The following is a 21,443-nucleotide window of genomic DNA, read 5'->3' as shown; positions in this document are numbered from 1 at the left end:
CTAGAGAGGGTGATAAATAAATAAGAAGTAGATTCTGATTGGTTGCCCATAGCAACATCACATGTGAAGTACTGTAGAATACACATCTTAGTAGATTTCCCCCAGAATCTGATTGGTTGTCATGGGCAACATTACCTCTTTTTATTTATTAGAAGCTTTAGTGAATTGGCTAGTTACCCAGGAGTTTGGAGGCGGGATTATACATGAGTGTCGCTGCGTCACTAATGAGGCGGCAGCTGTTATACACACAGCACTATTGAACCCCAGGGCCATCGTATCATTATTATTTTAGAAGTGACACAGGAATGAACCGCCAAATTTCTTACCTAGCCAATAGTATTTAGCCCTTCCCACCCACCTTCCGCCCCCTTTACCATATGAACATTTGCCAGACTAGACACCCTGCATGATCACCCGTACATCTAACCTATCACTTCTGACAGGTGTAATGGCAGGTGATTGGTGAATGGCACATGTAGTTCCCATATACATGAAAGGCAATGATAACTGTAGTATAAACCTGGGATTAGAACCATTTACATCTATTCTCAGTATTATTAGAGCTCAGGAAGCATTATTTAAGGGCTGTTAGAACATGGAGAGGGTGGAAGACTGAAAGGGAACATAAGGAAGATATTACAAGGTTACAAGGTGTGATACAGCCATATAATGGTCTCCCAGCCAGAGCCAGGTAATAGTCTCCCAGCCAGAGCCATGTAATAGTCTCCCAGCCAGAGCCATATAATAATATCCTAGCAGTTGTGGATGACATTCATACAATAACGCATGTGACAGCATATGGCTATTGTTAAGACTGATAGAAAATATAAAAAGATGGAAATAAAACAAGAATATACATAAAAAATGCATCACAGCTTCTTCTTTATTATCCAATGCATTGTATCTATCTATCTATCTATCTATCTATCTATCTATCTATTATTATTTCTTAGCAGTTTCTTACATAGCGCACACACATGTTCCGCCGCACTTTACAGAGAATAATTGAACACTCATATCAGTCCCTGCTCCAGTGGAGCTTACAATCTATATTCCCTACCACGCGTACACGCACACACAGACATTCTAGGGTTAATTTTGTTAGGAGCCAATTAACCTACCAGTATATTTTTGGATTGTGGGAGGAAACCGGAGTACCCGGAGGAAACCCACACAAGTACGGGGAGAATATACAAACTCTGCACAGTTAGGGACATAGTGGGAATCAAACCTATGACCTCAGCGCTGTGAGGCAGTAATGCTAACCATTACACCATCTATCTATCTATCTATCTATCTATCTATCTACCTACCTATCTATCTATCTATCTATCTATCTATCTATCTATCTATCTATCTATCTATCTATCTATCTATCCTACAGTATCTATCTATCTATTTAGCTGTAAAATGATACTTAGAAGCTATGTTAGGAGGTTTGACACATCTTTCCCTATATTTTGATTACAGAAAACAACATATGGCCAGAATATAAACAAACAAACAATATCCAATTTTCTGGGTCCAATTTGGCCACTTTTCACCCCATTCTGTAGGATCGTGCCCAGAAATTGAGTGATAAGTGTTCAAATCGACTGTGATTGATATCTGATTAGATGCGTGGTCCATGCACAACGGATTGGAGTCGGGCCTTCTTGCAAGTCTGACCTCTGACAGGGGCAGCCTCTCAGCACCGGGGTATGGGATCCGGCTGCAGGAATGCATGCGGTCCCTTTGCATGTCATATATATCGCATGCGATACTGGTGCCAGGGACCTTCCCATGCAGCTCAAGGGAAATCGGCTGCGACTTCTGCCCTCTGAGAAGTCGCAGTAATGGATGGGGTCCTTTGGATTAAAAAAGAGTAATCGACAGTGAAACCAGTAACAACAAGGGGTCTATTCATTAAATGGTCCAGTAGAAATTCAAGGGCAGGATGTAATGCTGCCCGAATTGGCTGGAGGAGCGGGTTCCAGGCCGAACATGGACATTTTTATAAAGCGGCACTCATTTACAAGGCTATACATCCAGCTCTAAATATCTAACTGACCGTCTTTTGCGGCAGTGGCACTGCTGCCCCAAATAGCAAACCCTAACACATACCTCCCAACTGTCCTGATTTTTGCGGGAACGTACCAGTTTTGGAGGGATTTTCCTGCATTCCCGCCCGGGGCCGGCAGTGTCCCGCGATGCGAGGGGGGGGAGGCAGTTGGGAGTTTCCCCTATCACCCATGAATAGGTGTTGTGTGCATGCAGCCTATTCTGCAGCCCCCACATTGTCAAAAATGGGGTGTGGCATAACGAGAATAGGCCAAACCCCCAAAATTTCTGATCATCTTCATGCCTGGCCGATGTTGGGATAGGCCAATAGGCTAAAGGCTTACACTCCCTCTGGTTTCTAGGGCATTAAATTGCAGCAATGACTATCGCGTTCGCCAGGACAGCGTTAACCTGCTCCCTAGGCTCCGGACACACGCAGCCTAGCGAGCAGGCCTGAATCGGCCCAATATGTTTCTCCACAAAGAATTCTGATGTAGTGATTCTGTAAGTGCATAAGAAGCTTTCCTTTATAATAAACCCTACTGGGATCTCAACTTGAGAATTCTTCAGTCACGTCTCAAAAGCAGCTCCCCAGAATAATTGCTGGTACCTGTCATCTCATTATTAGGATCAGATTACAGTTCAGTCTCCAACTGCCGGGTCTTATATCCTGGCAAAACTTCAGAGAATTCAAGATATTTCAGAAACTGAAAGACAATAAAAGGGGAATAGATACCCCTGTCTAATTGTCATTTCTGGACATCATGTTACAGAAATACTGTAGAGTCATTCTTATTCCAGACGTCTGCATGTGCCCTGTGCAAATAGCTTGATACTTTTTTCATTTCTTTTGCAAACTGTTGCATGTACAGCCGTTTACGCTGCAGGTGTAACTGCGTTTATATCCTCATTCAACTGATTTAGGAATTACGAATATCGACATGTATTTTTCTAGCAAAGCATCAGAATCTGAATAATATGTAGCTCCCATATTGAGCCTGATTTAGACATGATTGCAACTTTTGTAGTCCAGTGATCAGCTACCCCCCCCCTCCCCGCCATAGTCAAATCCCTCACCTGTGCACAGCTGCGAATAGCTTCACAGCCATGCGAAAAGGGGGAAATCCATTAAAATTCATTCACCATTGAATGGGTCCCCCTTCACCATGTGCTGTACCGCATAAGTCTAGACTTACTCAGGTCTGCGATGGCCGTGGGGAGGTCGAGCCCCTGATGATGTCAGCATCCCCCTCTCTCCCAACGGCCGGGCCTGTCTACATTTTTCATCGACACTCCCAGGAAATGTTGGGGTGCTGCCTACAAATGCCAGCCGGCTTTCAATTATCTTGCACACAGCCAGCGATGGCTAGCCATGGCCGGCTTCACTTACGTGCAAAGCATACAGTGCGCAAGCGCAGCCTATCGATAATTGGTAGAGGTTGCGAATTTGTGGCAAAGGCTGAATCGGCCTCATTGTACCAATTGCCAAATTAGGAGAAATAAAATGTACTTTCCAAAACCCCCTTCCCCATAAAACTCAGCTTTATGACTGCCAAAAATAAGATTGTTGGGTGGTAGGTTACTACAATTCACAGATAACAAGCACAAAGAACATGCTATTATTTTTTGGAGGTTGACATATGACTTCTACTAGATTTCATAGATAGTACAAAGAGCATTGGTTCCTAAACTGGGTGACTCGGGCCACTTGCAAGGGCCCGAGTCACCCATAAATAATTAAAATTATTTATAGTCAAAACCAGTGCTGGTGGCTGCCAGTCCTAAACTACAGTAAGTGATCAAAGAGAAGCAAATCCTGCTACTCACCACATAACTGAGTGACATATAAACACAATGTTCTTAAAGTAGTTATAATGATTATACCGTTGATACTATGTATCTTCCCGATTGTTACTATATTCCCTGATACCTCTAGAGGGGATGTTCTGCTAAGTGTTTTTTTTCTTTCCTTACTCTCTGGCAGGAGATTATTACTGTCCTCTTGCTCCTATTTGAGGGTTACAATTCCACTTGTCCCTACATTTTTTCTTCTCCCTTTGAACCTTCCTACTCTCTCCAGGAATCAAAATAAACTGTTTCAGCAATATTGCTTCTGCCATTACTAGCCAAACAGCGGCCCATTGAAACAATCTTGTACCGTCATCAGGGCTTAAAGTGATCATGCAGAGGTGGTGGAACTCATTTCTCTATGCCACCTAATTACCCCCCCTCCCCCCATTGGGCAGAGTCAGGGCCAGTGGTAGGGTTATTGGCATCCCCCTCGCAAACTAGAATCCTTTTCTGTGAGAATTTCTGTGCAGGGCCAATGTGGAGGTTAAAATGTTCCACCTCACCATTAGAGGTTCCACCCCGTTCCCCCCAAACTTTAACCCCTAACCGTCTCTCATGCCTGCAATGTTATCATGTATATGGTACTTCTATACAATACACAATATTCACATTTTTTTGTTTTTCAGAGTGTTAAATTAAATGTGTTTTTTTTTTTTATCTGGGGTGTCATGTAACAACTGATGCATCATCTATAATTGTAACGTCTAAGAAACACCTGATATATACATTGCAGTTGGCGGAGCAAGCAATCTACACATAATCAGATTACTTTGGCACATATAATTTTAGCACCGGATCTGCCTCGTAGCTGAGATATCACAGGAACTTAATGCATGCAGGGAAGAGGAGTAATTTGTTTATCAGAGAGGTGATAATTTATTTGTTATTTAAAAATGTATTATTTACATCCTCTTCAAAAGATAAATAAATAAATAAATACATGAATTGATCTTATTTTAGGATGGTGTCAATTTGCACTATTATCTGTTTGGTTAATCAAGAGCTGCACTTTAATGGCCTGTTCTGAATCAGATGACAGTACTAAACATCTAAAGTGAATGGACAGGTGAATGGATATAGGAACAGATACTAAACAATGGGCAATTTGAATCGGCCAACGGTTGTGCCTAGTTTTGCCCTCGCTCTTCATTGACTGCTACATAAACTTGAAGAAACAGCTGAATTCACATTTAAAATAACTAACTGGAGAGTGACTGGGAAGCGGGTTACAAAGATTTTACAGGTAGGGATTTGAATTCTCATGATCAGATTTGAAGGCTGTACCTGCCACACTGCAAGATTGTGCATGGACGGGCAGTCGACATTATGTGACATCAGCCACCCACCCCGGCAGGCATCTGCCTGGCCACACACCCATGGGAATGCCCAGCGTTTTCATGGGGATGCCCATGAAATGCTGGATGTTCCCATGGCCCAGGGCCAACACCATTCGCAATCGGGGTTTGCACATGCGCTGAAATGCGCATGCGCAAACCCTATCCATCAGGGCCGGGCCAAATTCAGTTCGATGTGTGGCCCTTTAATCTTTAAAATGGTACCTCATTTATCAATTTAGGTTAAGTATGAAGGAAAAAAAAAAGTGACCACCAAAAATCACAAAAATAATATCAATGGGCCGAAAGTACATTTTTGACTTTGATTTGTAAACAAACAATACAATGTGCAATTCTAAAATGAATTAAGTATGAAGGGAGGAAAAAGGGATCGTCGCAAAATTTCACCTTTTAGAAATAATATATATGACAAAAGTCACTGACCATAAAGATAAAGAAATTGGACAAAAAGATGTCAACTTTTTTACTTTCTTTGTTTTGCTTTAAGTTGTACTCAATGGATATTTTGTTCCTAAGGAACTTGCATTGTTTATATCTAAAGCTGGGTACACACTGGAGCAACGGGGATTTGTTCCGACATCGTAAAAAAATCCCCATGGACCTGGATTGATTGTACACCCTGGAGCAATGTTAATGAAGGACGAAAATGATCACTCTGTCATCCTCATTAGCATACATGGTGTCGCTAGTGATATCTTCAGGTTTGATGTGCATCACACTAAACTTAACGCCATCGCATGGGACCACGGGAGTGTGCATATCGACTGTACACACTAAGAGATAAATTCAATATGCCGGTCCGATCCGCCCAACCGGACGGTATATGACGCCATGTATATTCAGCTTCAGATGATAACTGAACATACTTCTGTGTTGCTTTTGTGTTTGCGTAGAAACCCCACCAACAAGACACCATTGTCTGAGACAATCCGTGTTGTGATACATTGTGCTAGAAAAACAAGATTGGGAAGAGAAGGAGAAAGGAGAGCGCAGGAAGATTGATTACCAAGCTGCAATGTAAAATGATAGGATTATTCACAAATGTTCCAGCAAGCTCACTGTTGCTCAATACATTTGATATCTATTTCCTAATTATTTAGCTGTCTGCCATCAGCTTGTTTTGATAACATCCTTAAGGGCCAGAAATAGGAGCACATATGTGGATTGTTTGTACTCAAACCATCTTTCAAGATGGCTCTTGATTTAAGAGTATTTTCGTGAAATGTTATCAAAACTTACACATCCCTGTACAATTGCTCCTTATGAAAGTCTAGTACCAGCTGTCACCATTGAAATACTAGCCCTTATTAGCCTGAAAAACTTTGCCAGTGAAACTAACTGGAGACTTTAAATAACTATAAACACTCCGGCAAGTGGGAAGGAGGAGAGGATGACAGAATTGCAAGTAGCGCAGAAAACCACCCTCTACAATACTATAGCTGTGTCCTAAAAGAAACACTTTTTTTTTTTTTTTTACAAAAAGTTGAACTCCTTCGGGGGAGGACGTAGAAAGATGTAAAAACATTCAAATATAAAAGGTTAAAGAAATGTCAGCAGGATCCCTCAAGAGTTTTTAATATGCATACCATTAGATGTTTGTGTAGGACACTTACCAACAGACGTGTCAGAAATTAATGTCACGGTGAGAATGTTTATTTTTTAGATTGCAAGCGGCCACTTGCTGTGACGGCTGCATTTATATACATTTATCATACAATTTGATCGTAAGCTCACAAACCTTTGCCGCAATGGGGAATTGTGCATGACAGGCTTAGGCAAACTTTGTCTCTCCAGTCTTGTTGAACTTGTAGGCTCAGCAGGACCCTTAGGCCACAGGTTGTCTTTGTCAAGACCAGGGTTCCCAACCAGCTGCACGTTCACGGTGAGGTTAAAAAAACTCCCAGATTTTAAAGGAAAAAAACATGGCAAATGCTTATTTGCAATTTTAGAATATTATCCATAAGTGCATGGAATACAGTTTATATCCAAATTGTTTTGAACATGAGATTGTCTTGGTGTATAGGAGCCTTTAGTTCATTAATGGTTCTTGGTCGATGCTTGTAGACCTCAGCTTTCAGATGGCCATGTTGGCTGTGTCGAGGCCAGTGGTGTAACAAAGGCATTGCAGCCCAAGCAAACGCTTTGTCTCTGCAGATTCCAATGGGTATGGCCATCCGTATGGAACCTGCTGAAAATGTCACGATAAAAATGTCACCCGCCTTGGAGAAGACAGATGCTAGAGGTTCTACTGGACAGATGGATAGATGCGATCTATCTATCTATCTATCTATCTATCTTACCCCTGGAATATATATAGTGCCCCTGGCAGTGAATACAAAACCCTTGGAAATTAGCATAAAACCCCTAGCAATGAGCATGTAACCCATGGATGTGGTGGGATTTATTTTCACGGGGGGGAGTGCAAAACTTCTAGTTATGCCACAGGTGGTGGACTTTCATGAAGCTGATTTTTTTTCTGCCCAGTAATGAAGATTCTGCTTGTTAAAGATTGAGCCGCCGACCTCCATCCACCAATCGCATGTTGAGACGCTTGCACACCCCATTCTCGGCAATGGACACGTAAGCGTGTGAGATGCTCACACGTCCACGATCCCCTGATCCCCATCCGCCAGATACCTGCGGGTGGCGTGCAAGTGGCAACACAGAGAATGGACCCATTTGTAGTTTAGCCAAATTAATGACAGTGAGCTCTGTCATGTAATTGAAGCAGTAATACTGGAAATGACCCCAGAGTGATGCGACACGGCAGAAATTGACTAAGAAGGTATGTCACGCATAAAGACCACTGCCTGGACGATAGCATATTCAAGAACTCAAAATAAACTGTATTCCAAGCACTTTTAGAATATGTACTATAATGTTGAAAAAGCAAATCTGGGTGGGGGGAACTAACTTAGCAATTTGGGGACCCCTCTCTGCCAGGCTCCATGACAGCTGTACCTCATGGTTTGCCTGTAGGTCTCCCATTGTCGATAGCAATCAATGTAACAGATTTGGTGGAAGCAGCTGGTGCAGGATTTATTACAGGACAGCTGGGCACTGCGGCATATGTGTACTGGAGGTTCTGTGTGGCACAATGTGAACTGTGGGCACTGCAGTGTGTTTAATACATTTGTGGTGCTGGAAGTACATTATACTTTATAATAACATCTCCAACATGTCAATTTGACAATGTTATTGGTAGAGGCTCCCACAAGCGAATTGCCCTGAGGTCCCCACACATTTCAATCTGACCCTGATAGAAGACGGTACATTATTCCACCCACATATTTATATTAAGATATCATTGCTTCACATCATACAGTGAAAGTCAAACTCCCATTGTAATGGGGCATATCAATAGCAGCACATGTTACCAATATGTAATCCATAGCTGAGGGTACATGATGGGTATGTTGGAGAGTGTCTAGGTACCTAAAAATGGTCAACATGCTCTAGATCAACATTGAAAATAATTCCACACAAGGAAAATATCCAAATGGAAATGTTCCACACAGGAAAAGGCCGATATGAGTTTTTCATGATTTTTTTTAAAACCGACTTGTTCTTACTTCACAATCCAGATTTTATCTACAGTTTATCCTAGAACTACATGCTGGCATTAGCAGCATATGTTACGATCTAAGGGGTTATGGGTCAAAGGGTCAACTGCATTAAGGTCGACATGCATTAGGTCGGCCACTGAAGGTCGACACCTGAAATAGGTCGACATGGCTAAGGTCGACAGAGTAGGAAGCTTGACACAAGCATTAGTTCAACTTTGGAAAGGTTGACAGTCAAAACATCGAAATTAGTTTTTCAAGTTTTTTTTGGTCTCGAATGTTGACTTAGTCAACATGGACACTGCTCTCCATGCTTTTGGGCACATTGCCTCGCTATGTTCGACACACTATTTTATTCTCCCACCATGCCGTAGGGCATGAAATGTCATCCTTTTGACTGTCGACCTCCCCTTTGTTGACCTAATCTTGTTTTGACTTTACAACCCTGTCATCTTTAGCCATGCCGACCTATTTCAAGTTTTGACCTTCAGTGGTTGACCTAACGCATTTAGACCTTAATAGGGCCGATAAATGTATCCCGATCTATGGTGGCAAATGTCATTTATGGAAATGGGAGAACTTGTATGATATCATAATTCCAATTGCAGATGCAGGGCACGAGCTGGTATGATAACATAAGTAAAAATTCTATCATTAAATACATTTTTGTTCCTATTTATGAAAACATTGCTTGCTTCATTTTGTTTTGCCATAAATACCGCCTGCTTACCATATGATCGACATTAAAATACAGTTGCTTATTTGCTTTTTTTATTTTTGATTGTTTTTTACAATTCATTTTCAAAGCTGAAATAAAATTCTATTTGCTGTTGAACGTTAGCTCCTATAAACATGCCCAGGCGGTGGAACATTGGCTGGAGCGGCTGTGGGAGTTATTGTGATCAGCATAAATTCTTCAAAAGTAAAATCTAAATAAACAAAATCTAGGTAAACAAAATCAAATAAACAAAACAAAAAAAGTATCCAATCCAAAACCCGCTCATATCTGCGCAATGTGCAGACCAAATGGCACGAGGAGGAAACTGAGAGCACCAAATGAGATGCAAGACGAGTTCTTGCATGCATTAAGCTCCAATGTTTTTCTATGCATAGGCAGACGTACAATGTCAGCTCAGCTTCCTTGATCAAGCGTAATATCCCACCGAGCTCTTGTAGCGGAGCAGATGAATGCAAAATATACAACTATATTATTATTTTTTTCACGGTGCATTAACATCATTGGCATGAGCAAATATACGAAATATAAAGGATACTTTTGTTCCCACATTTGTAGTTACGCTGGGTTGTGAAACGTTACAAAAGTAAGAATGGTTTATGTTCCCTGTGAATAATCAGAGGAAGCGACGGCAGTATGAAGCCAGTTCAACCACTTCAAGCTCTTTATTAAAAGTAGGTCTTTTATAGCTTTGTGACCCAATTTCACAATCTTCCCGTTCTCAGTTAAACAGATAATTATATGAATTACTGGAGTACTTCAGTGAATGTTATACTATTCTTAATCATATGAAAGTGTGTCTTCATAGTATACAATAATATCATTTAGTCCAGTTCTGGATGACTACATTTCATTCTGGCCAGTGTGGAACTGGGATATGAAGGGCCTACTGGGGGGGGGGATCAAATACTGGGATCAAATACTTCAGGGGTGTGGCCAGCAACCACACAGAGGGGGTGAATCACTAGTCAGTGGACATTCCAATGCCTTCACACTCACTGAGGCTCTTGTCTTTGTAGGAGAGGGAAGCGGGCGGACACTGACCAGGAGCGGAGAAACGCCATTCAGACGGGTGGCGTTTGTGGGCTCACTAGGCAGCGAATGTATGCTGCTTTGCAATCCTTGCTGAATGAGGTCCGGAGTCCCTTATTCACTAAGGGTCGCATAGGATAAGCTGTTAGTAGCAGCTTATCCTGTGCAATTCTTAAGGAATGCAAATGCAGGAGGAGGTGCATACCACACATTTGCAATCGCATTAATCGGAAGCAAGGCTCCCTGTGACTGCAGCCTCAGTAAGTCTAATACTCAGGCTGCCTATCGCAGGGCAGCTGGTGAGGCCAATGAAACCGCACCTCGAGGCGCAATTCTTGGTCTGGCCACTCCCAGAAAACAGGGGGGACATGCCCTTTTTTCTGCAAATGCCACAGCTCTCCATGCGAACACCTCTGCTCATCATTCAGCCTACGTCTGGGCCACCTCCTCTCTAGCCACTGGTGTAGTGTGTTAGCTGTGAGTGTTAATACATTGTATCACTGTGAGTCTACCGGGGAGTGATTTCCCATTGCGTGTGCGCAAAATGCCACAAAAATAGCTGCCACGCCATTTTTTAAAGGTGATTTTGCAGTACTGCCGTTGTCAATGTGGGACACTGGAGAGGTGAGTACTGTATAAATGGGTACAGCATGTGCGGTGTGGGTCCTCTGGACTTCGGGGCACTGCACACTGTGCATCCATTATATCTAACGCACTTTTTTACCTTTATTTTAAAACCACTGTATAGAGTCTGTAATCACATTTCTCTGTAGGCCTGATAGCGAGTGAATTGTTCCTTGGTCGCATCACTGGAGCCCTGGCCAGTTTGCTACACTTTTAACAACAATTTTACAGAAAATAAATATCAGGGGGAAAAAAAAATATTTGTTCATACAACCGTATTATAAAGTATGTATACGCTTAGCTCTGACTGTGCACAATTCCATGAGTGACGTAAATATTCAGTGTGTCGCTCACTCGGAAGAGACCTCCTTTGTGTTTTCCTGTTTGTTGTATCACCAACTGTTTCCATATGTTATACAAAACTGCAAAGAAGTTGGGGGCTTGGCGGAATAATGTTCTCATTTTACTGTGCGCATTGTGATTGTTTACCGCAGTATTTGCAAGCGCCGTCACCGCTTTCAGCTCGGCGTCTGGTAGGAATAGTAATCACACACTACTGACTTTAAATAAATTGTATTTGTGTACATTTGTGTGAATTTGTTTTGTATGCTATTTATGTTACACAGTCATGTCAAAATATTGGTGGAATAAAATTATTATCTAGCATTTATAACATGCACGATATGACTTTTCCTACCCCATATACAGTGTCACCATACAGCAAAGTTCAAAGACAAAACTGTTTTTATTTTCTTTTTCAGTTATTGAATTATTCCATCCTAAACACAAACTGCTATCAGGGTTACTGTAACTGAGAATATTAGGAAATAAATTATGCAAACAATGTCCCCTTTGCGACAAATCTAGGGGAACGATTGTCCAGATGAAAACATTAATCACAAGTGTGTAAACTCGCAATGGGTTAGCGAGGTTGTTTCTTTTCTCTGAAACTCTCCAAGCCAATCGGAGGAAAACCAACCTGGTGTTCACCTGGCATCAGTGTTGCACTGGGGCACGAAGGGCACATCTTTGAAAGCAGTTATAGGGGCCCACTTAAGGGGTGTGGCCAGCCTCCAGAGGGGGAGTGGCCCACCACCACTAATGTATGCTAATGGTTATCGGTATTTGACCAAATTTAGGTTGACATGCATTGGGTCCTTCACTGAAGGTCAACAGGGCTTAGGTTGACACCTGAAATAGGTTGACATGTCTAAGGTCGACAGGGTTGGAATGTCGACACAAGCATTAGGCCGACAATGGGAAGGCCAACAGTCAAAAGGTCGACTTGAGTTTTTCACTTTTTTTGGCCCGTATGTCAATATAGTCGACATGGACACCATCAAAGTGTACCACGTCCCCTCACATGGCTCGCTGCTTTTACCATGCTTCGGGTACTATTTTATTCCCCCATCATGCCGCAGTGGACATGAGAACCTGATAGCCATCACATTTTAGTTACCTACATAGCACTGTCGACACTGTACCAGATCAGCCATATTGTCTGACCACCTCTACCGCAGGACATGGAACCATGACGAGCTGCTGAAGATGGTGCTGTTTCTGTCCATTGCTCCGTATCATATTGTAGAGACAGACAACGACTGAGCGCACAGATACTTAAAGATACAGTAACCTATAAATGTTTTTCTCCGATGGAATTTAAATATCTATAGTCAGTCCTGAACGCGAAAATGACCCGTCTCGTAGCCTGACATAGCATACAGTCTGAATTAAAACAGAATTATAAAAACATACTTTAGTCATTAAGGGAGGTCATTAAGAAGAAACATTACTGCGTTCTATAAAAACTGTGTTTTAACAAATACAGAAAATGTCACAAAGACCACAGCGAACATCCATTAGTATACAGCCTATGTCAGAGGGCCTTTCAGAAGACTTGATTCATTATCATACCAGCGAGATGAACAAATACGAGCTATCATCACTGCAGATATATTGTAGACTTTATTCAAACATCTCAGTCTGCACAAATTATAGGAATGTGCGTAGAACACAAAGAGGATGGCAAGCCGTTATATAAAGACTACCTCAACCACAGAATCCCTATTTGTTATATGTAGGTCACTTGCACTGCAAACCTCCCAAATCAAGTGGGACAATCTTGATTTAAAGGCCTCTGTCGTGTCATCACATCTTTGTGTCAAAGTGCTCTGCATAGCTACTTGTAACTATAGTAATGAATGAGTAGTCAGAAAGAAGGCTAAGGGTAGTGGCGTACTGTATCTAGATGTTTAGAGGCCCCATAGCAAAAGTTTGTAAGGGGCCCTATGTACCACCCAATGATGAAAAATGTGGGTGCCGGACAGGGTCCCGACAGTCATTTACCAGGTGTCGGGATCCCGAGTGTTAAAACACAGACAGACGGGTTCCCGACGGCCACCGGCTATTCTACCTCGTGGGGGTCCACAACCCCCAAAGAGGGAGAATAGAATAGGTGGCGAGCGTAGCGAGCCACCGTGCCCGCAACGTTGTGAGTGCAGAGAGCCCGCAAGGGGCTTTGTTGCGCTCGCCATACTATCTGAGTCCGGCCAGTTGGGATCCCGATGTCGGGATAATGACTGTTGGGATCCCGACTGTCCGAACCCTATACCACACCCGAAAAATGTATATAGCACATTTTTATTTTATAGGGAAGGTGGCCCCTCTCAGTTGTGTGCCCCATAGCAGCTGCACTTCCTGCACCTATGGTAGTTATGCCCTTGGCTAAGGGTATACCAAGTACTTCATGATAGGAACATCTATTGCACTGCTTTACATCTCACAGGATGCATATATGTACCAAATTTGAGTCTTGGGCACTTCTGTGCAAAGTTGAAGGTGACAGCCACAATTACACCCTGCATTGCATGCACACAAATAAATGCCTGTTTGTCTATGCAAAACTTGTAAGTATTTCTGTGGCTGTACATAAAAAGTTGCAATTCCACTGACACTGGTAGCCACAAACTTCCTGACATTCTAAGCAATGTAGGGTGTTTAGAAGTCCGAAGGTGTGGTTCATCTTCGCCCAACGGTACACTGCCGTGCTTTTTGGTAGGGAGACCGTCAACTGAAGCATTAATATAATTTTGCAGTATCGGTGGTGACAAAAGTAGCCACTGCTACTGCTTAGCATCCACCCCTGAATCATCCCCATGGATTGTACTAGAGCAAAGTCGGTCCTCCGGACCCCACACAGTGTATGTTTTGCAGGTCTCTCAGAATCAAGTGAAATAATTAGCATCACCTGTGGATCATTTAAAATGTGTCAATTAGTGCACCTGTTGGGTGACGTGGAAAACATGAACTGTGTGGGGTCCTGAGGACCGAGTTTGAGAACCGCTGTACTAGAGGAGAAGACAAAAAACATGTGACTCCAAAATGTTAGGTATAATTACGTGAGAATTCCGTATCATTCTAGAAAAACATAAAATCTCACAAAGGCAATATATAACAGCTATTAGCAAAACTGCTACTTGAGAAGACAATTCACAAAATTCAATAGTGACAAGAGTAATTACAAGCAACAGACATGTACATGTATTTTCCACCAATAGGCAGCTGGATAGAAATAACAAACACTTTGGTACTTATATGTTAGTTGGGCATCCTTTGCATATACTATGAATATGGCTGCTCAGTTAGGCGTAATACATGACTTATTTATTCTATAATCAGAAATATGAAATATTATTTATACATTTGTGGACCTGTTAAACTATTTGCAGCAATTGCCAATTAATGTAGGTAGATACTATTTTCAGTAGAGTAGTTGACATTTAATACATGGAATATAAACAGTGCCGGATTAAGCACGGGGCAACAGGGGAGGCCCCCACATAAGGCATTGCTGTTGTGGTGGCAGGTGGGTTGCAGGCAGTGGGGTCGGGCAGCGCGGGTGTTGGACAAAGGGTCCCTGTGGGAGCTGGGCACTGCAGTCAGCGGGGGTCCCTGCGGCGGTCGGGAAGTCAGCAGCGGGGTCCCTGCGGAGGATGGGAACTAGTAGCGCTAATAGTTCCCATCCGCCACAGGGACCCCGCCGCTGTCTGCCCATCCACCGCAGGGATCCCCGCTGCCCAGGGGGGGGGGGGGGGGGGGGGTAGGGGCAATTTGGTTGTCCAGGGCCCCCACAGACCTTAATCCGGCCCTAGATATAAATATTAACATAGTTAATACTGTACGTTTGCAGTCAGTATAAAATATAAGCCTGCACAATCCACTCTTTTGACACTGGCATTATATGCAAATGAAAGTCTAATAAAAGTAAACTGCTAAATACTTTCTTACAACAAATAATAATCTTTTTTTTTCTTCCTTTATAACATACAAACTAAAGATGCAATCCCACATATATTTTATTTATTTTTCCTTAAATTGCAAATACATTTTAAGAATATGTCTGACAATGACTGTTCTTAGCGATCATCATACAGATCATTGTGGCAGATGTATTAAGCCTTAAAAAAGAGATAAATTCAAGTGTGATAAGGAGAGATAAACGTCCAGCCAATCAGCTCCTTACTAACTTTTTTCAAACACAGCCTGTAACATGGCAGTTAGCAGGTGATTGGCTGGAAGTTTATCTCTCCTTATCACACTTGCATTTATCTCTTGTTAAGGCTTAATACATCTGCCCCATTATCTCATTCACTTAAGTTCTCTGGAGGGAAAATATATATGGTAGGCAATGCTCTAAGCAAGTGATGTGATGGCAAAAGGGGTAGAAGGATGTACATTGTAGGAGCTAACACAAAAAACAACTGCCTGACAAACACAAACACAGTATGTTACACAGACACAGGCTCTTAGCATGTAAAGGGAAAGAATGGAGAAAAGAGGGGAGGATTTAAACCTGAATATGGGTCTGAGAGGGACATTACAAAGTTATTTGCTCACATTCATATGCCATGTGTTATGTGACTGTGGTTGCTATGGTAGCCATACAAAGCTCAAGACTATCAATCATGAATATTAACCTAAAAAAGATATCTAAATAAAAATGCTTTTTTTTATTTAATTAAATAGTTTTTTCTCATGGAAATAATATTAATATATTTTTAATAAGTTTAAATAACTTTTATCAAATTGCATTCTTTTCTTTTTCCAATGAAAGCCTGGACTTACATTTAACCAGTCTACAGCATATGACTGGTTAAATATGTTGCACATGTATTCAGTATATCCCTGGTGACAGACCCGACAAGTATTGCTCAACTACCTCAATGACATTCTATTGATAAAATAAGGTGACACAAGGTTTTCTTTTTCTGCTGTAAGCATTAAACCGTCACATATTGTTAATAAATTGGCCTTTGTGTCCTTTAATATTAAAGTTAATGGAAGATATCTAAAAGCAATAGATATTTTTTTTTTATTTTCTCTTTATGACTCCATGGAAAAAATAATCATGAACTAGATAGTTGTATTATAAGAATAAAGTGACTCATTATTACCTTGACAAGTGAAACCTCGCTCTTCAAAGCCAGGGTTGCACAGACACTTCCCGATGGGCACCAGCCATTCTCCTTCAGTGCTGCAGTACATTTTCGGTGGGTCTTCTTCTTTGGAATGGTTGACACAAGAACCTCTCACCTCCACCAAAGAATGGGAGTCCATAGGCACAGTGTCGGGGAACATGGCTAAATTCTTCACAGTGAAAGGACACTTTTTGAAATATACCCGCACGGATACTAAGGCAACGCAGGCACCAACATCCTGAAAAGCCAAATACAGTCCTTTCTTGCTGATTGGTCCCACTTCTCGAACCTCAGTGTTTAATTTCAGTATTCGATCTCCGAGGTCCATTTGGGTGAAGCTCTCGTCAGCTGCGATCGTGTCAATTTTTGTAAACTGGTGCTCTCTAAACTTGACCCCATGGTCCTCATCCGACTCAAAGTAGTAAAGGTTAAATGTTTCCTTACATGTTCCCAGTACAAGTGGGATGCTGTTGCAATCTCGTAATGTGAACTTTAGCTCAACATAAATCTTTTGAGCCGTGTTGCGAGGAATCCAGTTTGTCCTTAGCCAGTTGTTCTGATTATGGTCCATTACATTGCACACTTGGTAGGTTCTTATTGGGGTGTAATGCTCATCAACTCCACTAATTTCCTCCCACTGAAAACAAAAAGATAAAGAACAAAAGTTGTCAGTCAGTGTAAACAATCCTCGAAAGAAACAACATAAGACTTCTCCGGGTCATTGACAAATATTTTAGTGCAGAAGACATGCCGGGCTGAAGCCACCATGGAGGAAGGTGGCAGAGATGTATCATGCATTGAAGAAAATACTCATGAATGTGAATATAAAGATTGTAGTAATTAGCAGCTGACTTATAGTACTGTCAAAAACAATACAACTGATGGGATATCAGCATTACCAACTATTGGTCTATATCAGGATTTCTGAACCTGAACTCCGATGTTTTAATGATTTCTGTCTGCGGAAGCATGTGGGAACATTATACCTCTTTCACACCACCACCACCACTTCAACCCGAGTTAGTGCACGGTTAACCCAGTTCGCAGCTCAGTGTGAAAGGATCCCCCCCCCCAAAAAAAACAAATCCAATTTAAGTAACGACCAGGATTAGAAATGGGAATGACGCTCGTGATATCATCTCCAAATGTGGCAGACAGTTAACACTGCCCCCGTATGCAGTGTAAATGGCGCCAACCCAGTAATAACCTAGATCGGAGCCATGGTGTGAATAGGTCTGATCTGGATTGGAAACGTAATCCAAATTTTGTGTAAGATCCAGGATTTTGGTGTGAAAGGGCTATTACTAACCCAGCAAAATAGATTAACTCACCAGTGCATGATTAAATACATCCACAAAACATGACATGTTGGCAGTACTTGAGGACTGGAGTTGTGAACCCCTCATCTACAATGTTCCAAAATAGAGGAACATGTCATTTGCTTCCCAAGCACACTAATGGAACTTACACTGTATTATCTTCTAAACCGCGCTCTCTCTCTGCATGATGTCATTATGGAATGCACTCGGAGCAGGGCTGCCAGAAGCGGGAAGTGCAGCAATGCCCAAAGAGTCCGAAGGGTGCTCTGGGGCATCCTGATAACTAGAGGCAAGTTTCCAGGGGCAACATTGGTGTCACCCCCTGGGTCCTGAGCTCTATGAGATGGCCTCACCCCTAGTTACACCCATGTTTGTATATTCCTATATAAACATATTTAACTACACATAAACTTGTTTCTTTTGATCTTCTGTTAGCTAGGTTTTCATTGGGCAAATTATCTGTAGCCAATCACAGCATTATTTTCTAGCAGTCAATGCTAAATGACTGAAATGGTGTCTAACATAAAATAAATATTGATAATAATATTTAAGAAATGGTTGGTAAATAATGTGATCCATGTTCCTAAAAGGCAAACCGTACTTCCAGCTTTGTTTTATACTGCAGGAATGTGTTCTGCTTTTTTTTTTTTTTACATTATCAGAACACAAAGCCCCACGGAGACCAAAAATTCTTTTTGGTTACCGTGATTAATCATTTAGTTTGACCTTGTCAAAAGAATACAATATGGCTTCTGAGACAGCGGCACCAAGCCCCAGCGAGCTCATAGACTCATGTTGATAGGACACGTATGATGTTTTCAGCCTCAGAAACGATATAAAATAACATTTCTTTTCATAAGCATTGGAACTTACAAACCGAAGAAGGACAAATATTTTTATCGGAGCTGAAGGTGTACGTATCATTTTTCTCTTTACTCTCTGTAGTTGCGGTGCTAAGAAAATGTACAGTAACATATATATATCTATATATATCTATATAATTTTCACATAGGGGAGCAGATGTATTAAACTTTAACAAGAGATAAATGCAAGGGTGATAAAGAGAGATAAACGTCCAGCCAATCACATCCTACTGCCATGTTACAGGCTGTGTTAGAAAAAAGCCAGTAAGGAGCTGATTGGCTGGACGTTTATCTCTCTTTTTCACCCTTGCATTTATCTCTTGTTAAGGCTTAATACATCTGCCCCATTGCTTGAGATAAGGTCAAATTAAATATGAAACGAACAATAGGAGTAACTGTAGCCCATAGTATACACTCGCATTTGTCTCCTAACATTCAGCTTCAACAAGAGCTTCAGCGCATTATGAGCCATTAGTATTCTATCCGTAGTACTTTTCTATTCATTGGAATTTCCCGCTTTATTTAGCCAAGGTGCCTGGGCTGTACAGAGCATGCACAGAAACTCACCGCATAAACTCAAGTGTTTACCATCTTACAATGAAAATAAATGTATATGAAAAATAAATGCAGATTTCATATTTCATATAAGAGTTATACATAAGCTATACAAAGGTCACACAAGCTCTACAAAATTAAGAGCTGGTATCCTATTAGCACTGGGAATTTACCGAAGCTTATGGTTTCGGTGGATTCTTTTTTGGGTTCCTTGGGCAGCTGAAGCGTAATATGCGATAAGCAGCTGTTGGAGCCATGATAACACACGGGATCGAGAACTTATACCAGATCTTGGGGCTAATTCAGCATGGAACGCCAATGTGAGAATTCGCAGATGACTGCGAGGGGAAAGCTCCCTACCAGAAAGAAAGAGAAGATGCTGCTTGCTAAAATTATAAGAGAATTGCGAATGGATCCCTGATTGCTATCCATTTACAAATCCATACGCAATTCCAAACCCTTGTGCAGTTTTTGCCATCTGTGCAAATGTGAGTAATTCTGAGGCTTCTGTTAATTTGTGACTGAGACAGGCTGGAATTGGTCACGGATTCTCTTCGCACGCCTGCGTTTTTCTAGCACTCCAGGAAAACATCAGGTTACCGCCCCTAAACGGAATCCTGTGAGTCAAACTGTGAGTAGATTGTTTATGATTCATACACATTTTATCTCAGTGTTTCCACTCACCCATGCTCAAAGTATACGATAAGCTCGATTTGCAAATTCTCTATTTAACAATCCATGCTGAATTAGCCCCCTTGTGCGTTCTGGCATGATCGTGCGTTCTTTTTCAGCAAATAAAAACAGCCTATAATTTGATATCCTGATAACGACCATTGGTGAAAAAAAGCATGCTACCAGGCTGTTTTATCGGCGGAAAAATGATCGCACCAAGGGGCCGATTCTAGTTTACCCTTAGTGAACTGAATTCTGCCCCTGCGCTGATGGTCGGGTTTGCGCATTTATGCGCATCTGCAAACCCCAGACTGCGAACAGCTTCTGCGATTTGCAATGTTGCCAGGCCGTTCGCAGCGGGGAGGAAGGAACGGGGCTGGATGGGGGTGGTGGTGGCGCTGGGCCATGGGGATGTTTCTATGGGTATACCGGCTCAACGACGTTACATGACGGCAGCCATCCGCCCTGTCTTTGTCCCGGCACCCACAATTATAAGTCAGTCTCCGCTGACTTATATTTATGAAGGCAGGGGAAATTATACGATAGTCGCCGACCGTTGAATGATTTTTTTTTGCTGCGGGCACAAGCAAGAGGGTTAAGTCTTTGTAACATGTCTTTGGTATGTCTTTGGTCGCGACGGTGGCGCGGGGGTGTGTATTCAGCGGATCGGCATCACAAGGACTCGGTAAGCTGCGAGTCAATTTTAATCAGGCACCTAATATGATTCCGGCTTCAATGTTTAAATGAATGAATGGTAATAAATGTGATAATACTTTAGACCATGTTGACTTTTTCTCATTTCAAACGAATGCACTTATGAGCTACAAAGCATAATATACAGTACCTTCAATATATAAAGTAATTATGCTATGAGATTGCTCTTTAGAGGGGAGATGTATAAAGAAGTAAGAGTGAAAAAGTATGTACAAAGGAGGTTATTCTGGTTGATAGCAAGGCTGCAAATTCGCAGCCTTGTGAGTTTACCAAACCCAGCCTTTCGAATGGTGGCATAGCCGCCACAAATTCACAAGGCAAATTTGCACGCAGGGCATGAGAATGGAGGTTACACATGTTAACATCCATTTGCAGCTTGGTGGGATCCGGAGGGAGCCTGGTGGGATCCGCCCCCCCGACTATCCAATGATGGTCGAAGGCTCATGCATCTGTAAAGGTGCCCATACAGATGTATCAGGGCTTATCCTTGCTGGCGATCCGCCAGCAGCATGCTGCTGGCGGATTGTCAGCAACACGGCGCCTCTATCTGACTGAGACGCGCGTGCGTCCCCCACGCACGCGCGTCTCAGTATCCGGGCGGCGGGGCGGCGAGGCGGACGCAATACTGTCCGCCTCCCGCTC

The 21,443-nt window shown here is 42.2% G+C and overlaps 1 protein-coding gene across 2 annotated transcripts in view; it reads right to left on the bottom strand.

Annotated features, from left to right (window-relative positions):
• Nucleotides 1–21,443, bottom strand: part of EPHA3 (EPH receptor A3) — a 351,028-nt gene that overhangs the window by 216,120 nt on the left and 113,465 nt on the right. For both annotated transcript variants that reach the window (XM_083171936.1, XM_083171937.1), the window contains exon 3: nucleotides 16,655–17,315. In XM_083171936.1, coding sequence (XP_083028062.1) covers nucleotides 16,655–17,315 — 661 coding nt within the window. The remainder of the gene's footprint in view (nucleotides 1–16,654; nucleotides 17,316–21,443) is intronic.

This window comes from Crinia signifera, chromosome 2 (assembly GCF_055691185.1).
Source record: "Crinia signifera chromosome 2, ASM5569118v1, whole genome shotgun sequence".
Lineage (NCBI taxonomy): Eukaryota > Metazoa > Chordata > Amphibia > Anura > Myobatrachidae > Crinia > Crinia signifera.
Note: the sequence above shows the minus strand (reverse complement) of the source record. Positions and strands in the feature narration are given on the sequence as shown.